At 42.9% G+C, this 6021-nt stretch overlaps 1 protein-coding gene across 1 annotated transcript; it reads right to left on the reverse strand.

Annotated features, from left to right (window-relative positions):
* Nucleotides 1–697: 697 nt before the first annotated feature.
* On the reverse strand, nucleotides 698–5568 carry crnkl1 (crooked neck pre-mRNA splicing factor 1). Its single transcript, XM_080526146.1, has 14 exons — nucleotides 5403–5568; nucleotides 4674–4826; nucleotides 4492–4583; nucleotides 4196–4354; nucleotides 3824–3990; nucleotides 3300–3478; nucleotides 3030–3200; nucleotides 2738–2929; nucleotides 2582–2641; nucleotides 2392–2472; nucleotides 2054–2293; nucleotides 1837–1938; nucleotides 1437–1685; nucleotides 698–1297 (listed from the first exon to the last, which is right to left on the reverse strand). Exons 1-14 carry the CDS (start codon nucleotides 5448–5450, stop codon nucleotides 821–823), a joined length of 2370 nt encoding a protein of 789 aa, XP_080382272.1. The 5' UTR covers nucleotides 5451–5568; the 3' UTR covers nucleotides 698–820.
* Nucleotides 5569–6021: the final 453 nt, after the last annotated feature.

Here is a 6021-nt window from a genome sequence, read left to right on the forward strand (position 1 = left end):
CTTCCTTCTTGCTGGTCTTTGCAGCCTAAAATATGACACACCCACTGACGATGTGACTGTTTGGTTCCCGCTTGAGAACCACTATTTTCTGGTTCCCGCTGCGAACCAACTTTTCAGGCTCCGAACCAATTTATTTCCGGTCGGAATTCGCCGGCCGATTCCAGACTTGGTTCAGGAACGTGAAGCGGAACGGTTCCTTGGTGGTGTGAAAGCCATCGAGAGCAGTTTTGGCACCACCACTATTTTCTTTGATAAAACAGAATATGCAGGTATGATACTGTTATGAATATCATTGTACTCTGTAATGGGTGATAACACATTCTTGAGTTTTTGAAAAGGAAAAATACAGAAAAATCTTCTCAATGACAGTATTGAGAGTACTGATGTAGAGTGAATTCGGTAATCTGGGACATTGTGTAATGTGGGACACCTAAACTCCAGTGTTTATTTCCTGTTCTAACAAAATCTACTGTAAAATGTCAGTCACATGACATCCAAAAATCCTGTTGACTAGATTTTGTTAGAACAAGAAATAAACATACTAGAGCTTATGTGTCCCACATTACCCAATGTCAACACATTACCCAAATTCACCCTATATAATGTTTGCTACTCAGTTAACACTATTGAAATAGTGATTGAGAGCTCTACCAATAGAACATTGAAACAAGTAAAACAAGGACAGGATATCAGAATGCACATGAACAAAGACATGTATTTTTATTTTATTTGGTAAAACATTAATAGAAATATACACAACGAGGAGGCCCCAAAGTTGGTCCTGTTCATTATGAGTGAATGTATTCCAGGCATGCTAAATTCAATCTTTCACTGAATCATCCTTGCTCTTCTTGGGCTGTTTCTCACCTGCATCTTTATCACTGTCACTTTCACTATCACTACTGCTGCCACTACCACTACTGCTGCTGCTGCTGTCATCGTCATCCTTTCTGCTCTCCTTGGGGTCTTTTTCAGGAACAGGCTCATTGCTTTTCGGTTTTTCTGGTGATGCTGAGTCTGCCGCCATTTCTGTGTCTCTAGACTCTCTACCCCTCTCCACCTCTCTTTCTTCTGGTGATGCCGAGTCTGCCGCCATTTCTGTGTCTCTAGACTCTCTACCCCTCTCCACCTCTCTTTCTTCTTCTTCTTCTTCCTCCTCCTCCTCCTCTTCTTCATCGCCATCCTGCTGTTGCTGCCTCTTCCACATTTTGGCCATAGCAAGCAGCTTGAGGTTGGGCTGGTTGGCTGCATCCTCAGGGAAGATATAATCGTAGTACTCCTCCCACCCTGCATCCGACTGATTTTCATGACATAAAAAAATAGAGGGTAATGAAGAGATGGTGACGATCAGAATCACAGTACATTCATAGTGACAAGAAAATCACCCAATCACTCACCCATCTCAAAATAGACATCAGCCAAAGCCCAATGCTTACCCCGTCCTCGGCTGTGAGCTTCCTCCTCTTCTTCACCTTCTCGGGCAGCAGTTTGCTCACCCTCTCCTTGGTACTGTCGGAGCCAAACTCCTTCTCAAACTCCTTCCAGGACTCCAGCAGCATCAGCCGCTCTTCCTTCTCCTCACAGCTGCGCAGACCCTTGTTTGCCTCCTCAAAGATCAGCCGACACCTCTCTAGCCTATTTGAGCTATCGATGGACAGCTCAAACTGGGCATGGCTGATCCATACCTGCAGAGCACGGAGACATGAGCATTTAGCAGACATGCTAAAATTGTAAGATGAAATACCATTTGCTCACTTGGTAAGCAATTGGGATTGTTACCCAGGCAGTTGTGCATTTGTACGTATTGTATTGAGACAGTGGGTTTGAGGTACTCACTTTGACATGCTGTGTGCGCTCCAGCAGTCTCATGTAAAGGCCTCTTGTGTTGTCATACTCTTCCTGCTCAATTTCGAAGTCAATGTAGGACTTCCACAACACCTGGAAATGTAACCTCAAATAATGAGTCTCCCATTTGGAGCACTTACAATGTATCTATTATTATTATTAAGTTAGATTCAAATGTTTTAACTGGGGTAGCGTGAAGGAGCCTGACCTCTGGCATATCCAGCCGTGGCTGTCCAATGGCAAGCTCAAAGATGGCACGGGCCCTCTCTGTGTCTCCCAGAATGGTCTCCAGCTCTGAGAATTTGATCCAGGTGGTGCAGTTCTCTGGGGCATACTCCAGGTACTTCTCATAGAGCTTTCTGCATCTGTCAAACTCTCGTAGCTGCAGCTCCAGCTCGATGTAGCCCTTGAACAATTTGTTCTTCGGACATTTACCTATGCCTGTGCCCTGATAAAAGGGAGAAGAACAAAAAGAGGGTAAATATATAAACTACGCAAAGAATACCATGAACCAACTTCAGTGATTAGGAAGAAGAGACGGCTCACCAGGCCTCGTCTGGCAGCCTGGAGGTTTTTCTGACGGATTTCAAACTGTCCGTAGAGTAGCCACATCTTGGCAAATGTGAACTGGAAGAGGAAGGATACCAAATCATGAGTATGACCATTTATAAACAATTACTTCAAGTGTTGTTTTTAATCATAATGTTTTGGTTTGTTTCATTTTGCTTGCGAATACCTTTTTGTGAGGGATGAGCTCGAGACATGCCTGGTATACCTGTCTCGTTCTTTCAGGATCCTGCAAAAGAGAAAATGTAACCCGTCACAATAATCAGATGACCTCGCAATGTATAGATTATAGTCAACATATATGAACACACAGGAACAGGCCTACCTTGACCTCCAGTTCTTCATACAAAGCGTAGTTTATCCACAGGTAAATATATCGCCTCCAGTGCCTCTTTTCCTGAATGGGGGGGATATTGGCGATGGCTCTCTCATACACATCTCTAGCAGTGTCAGGATCAGCGTCACTCTCCACCAGGCGTAGGTAATCAAACCACGCATCATAATTGTGCGGGTTTGCCTGCACAGGAAAAAGAAGACAAAATCCAATGTTTTAAGTCCTGGGGATGGATGGAAGACTGGAAAACATAATAATAGTCTTCATGAGTCACTTGTTATACCTTGACTTCCTCCTCGTACTGGAATCTCCTCTTGCTGACGATGACATCCTCAATCCCCCTCCTGTCTCCATACCTCTTCTCAAACACAGTGTAGTTCTTGAAGAGGTCCTGAGCTTGCTGCTTGGGGATTCTGTCCAGAGCATATTTGTAGATGACTCGAACCCGCTCGAACTAAGAGAAATGAAAGGAAAATCATGTTCTGTTGACCGAGGTTAGCTGATCAGAGGAAGTTCATGTGAAGGATATCGAGGTTTGACAAAGGAGATCTACCTCTTTTTGTTTCTCCTCAAATCTGGCGAAGGCCACAAAAAGGGTCTCGTCGATGTGCACTTCTCCAAAGAACTCCACTGATCTCTCGAACACCTTTCTGCCATGTGCGACGTAGCCGTGCTTCTCTTCAAAACGGGCATACTTGATCCAGTTCTTCACATCCGGATGGACAATCACAAGTGCACAGGAGTTAAAGCATTTAAAAGAACCAATGAAGGCTGCATGATAACATCAGTCCATCAATACCATCACATTGTGTCAGATTCTTCTTTCATGAAGTGAATGGTTCTCTGTGGCTCAGTTGGTAGAGCGGCGCTAACAACGCTTGGATTGTGGGTTCGATTCCCGTTGGGACCAAATATAATGAAAATGTATGCACTCACTGCAATGTAAGTTGCTTTGGATAAAAGCGTCAGCTAAATGGCATATAGATATATATATATATAGATATATGAATGCATTACAAGAACATCTTTGACTGAGCAGCCACCAAAAACACAACTGGGTCCAGACAAAAAGGATATATCGCTCATAGATGGAACGGGCCTTGTCCACCTCCTTATAGCGCAACTCAAAGTTGATGTAAGAGTGCCAGGCTTGCTCCTCTGGCTCCCACTCTGTCCAGCGCTCAAACACCTGCCTGCATCCAGCAATGTTGCCCAGCATCTCCTCCATGTAACTGTACTTGTACCTAAAATGGTGAGAGACAAACAGCACCAACAAAGAAGAGATAAGAACAAATCTACTTATTAGTTATGGACAGAAGACTGCCTTCCTCCTTACTGAATCATTATTGAATTGAATAGAATGATAGTGAATACCTATTCACTTTTTGAATCCAAGCATAATTTACAGCACAATAATATAATTGGTTTAAGAGGTCGGTTGTTCAGTACCAAAACTGGTTGACACGAGGCAGGATAGTGATGGCTCTGTCCCAGATGTTGCGGGCATGGTTCACCTGTCGGTTCTTCATCTCCATCTCGGCATACTTCAGCCAAAGAGCAATGTTCCGATGGTCTACATCCAGAGCGCGCTCGTAAATAGAGCGAGCCCTACAACAAGAAAGGTTAGGTTATCTTCCCCATTAATTTGTTCCCCATCCAACTGTCATCAATAAAATTCACTTCAGGTTCCAAATGTACAGCCACATCTTTACTAAAAGTTTCACAAAACAGAAATTTAGCATTACCTCTGGATTTCCTTCAGGCTCTCCTCCCATTGTGCGTACTTTATCCAGTTGCTAATAACTGTGCGATTCTTTCTGATATTGTCTTCAAATCCCTGTGAGGAGTCCAGTGCACATCATTGTACAGGTGGCAAAAATACATGACTTGTGATTCATCACTAAATAATAAAAGATTAAGTGTTTACCTTCCGCTTCTTCAACTTGTAATCGTTCAGCTCCTCCTCATCTGTGATCTTCTGTTTAGGCGGAGGTGGCAGCAGCTCGAGTTCCCTCTCCTTCGCCTCCCTGAGCAGCTGTTCCGCGGTGATTTGCACCTCTGCTGGAGCTTTGTTCTTCACCTGCACACATCAAACACAATTGACAGTTAATACAAATAATTGATTGACTGACCTCTGCAATATATACTGCTAGCTAGCTTGTTGTACATTTCCTGTGAACACATCCTGCTACTGATATTATCAATTGCATTAAGTCATTTGAAGAGCATTGTCGACACACTACCTCATTTCAATTGTCCAAAAAAGGTCGACATTGGATTGTGGACAGTTAGTACGCGATAGCTATGTAACGTCAGATCGTGAGCTTAGAATTATAAGGTTCTATCTCCGTTTAGGGTAGTTCAGAGATATTGAGCGTCAAAGTTTTTACATTCCATTATGTTTTGTGAGATGGAACCTTTGTATTTTATGAATTACTAACTCAAAAATGTCAACATTTAAAAAATAACACCACACAGGCATTAATAAACATGGATCAGATTATGTAAAAAACTACATTTTGACCAAAAATTGAGATAGAACCTTATAATGCTAACGTCACGAGATTGGAGTGGGCTAGTACGGCACGCTAACGTTGCATAGCTAATGAGCTATTAGCTGCTAAGCTAGCTATCTATTTTTGTAATGCATTATTACCTTCGCCACTTTCGGTATCCTCTGTTTCCCTGCCGCTGTAGATGCCATGTTGTTGGCCTAAAACGCACAGCCACTGAGAAACCAAAGTAAACGGCTGTTCAACGACACACAACGAACTGGGTTAGTTAGTTAGTTGTGTGTATTTCTGCGGCAAAGTGTGCTCCACCATGACAGTACCCAGTATGCTTTGCGCGCAACCTATGAACTGCAACCTTTCACCCCCATCGCGTTCTGTTTCTATGGTTACATATAGTACTCATCAGTTGAAGCTAGTGGGTTCCTACTTTTAGCTAAACATTGAACATTCGTCAAGGTTTTACATTTAGCTACGACTTTATTTGTATGCATGTCGTGGGCATCCTGGTTTGTAGCAAATCCGCAATCATGCATGTGGTAGATTGAAAAGCACTTGCCAGCAACACTAGGTGAGTGAATTGAACTGGTTAGCTAGCTATTTAACTATTCGATTGGTCAGGTGGTTAGCTATGCACATACTGTAACATTATGTACATATGTGGCTATTATGTTATGACAACTGTAAAAAGAAAATGTCTCGTATACTGTAATTGTGTTGCATTTTGCCCAGATTTCCAGTAAATGAGCATCCAATGATCTACCT

The sequence above is a fragment of the Nansenia antarctica genome, assembly GCF_963989245.1.
Source record: "Nansenia antarctica genome assembly, chromosome: 3".
In the NCBI taxonomy this organism is placed as follows: domain Eukaryota; kingdom Metazoa; phylum Chordata; class Actinopteri; order Argentiniformes; family Microstomatidae; genus Nansenia; species Nansenia antarctica.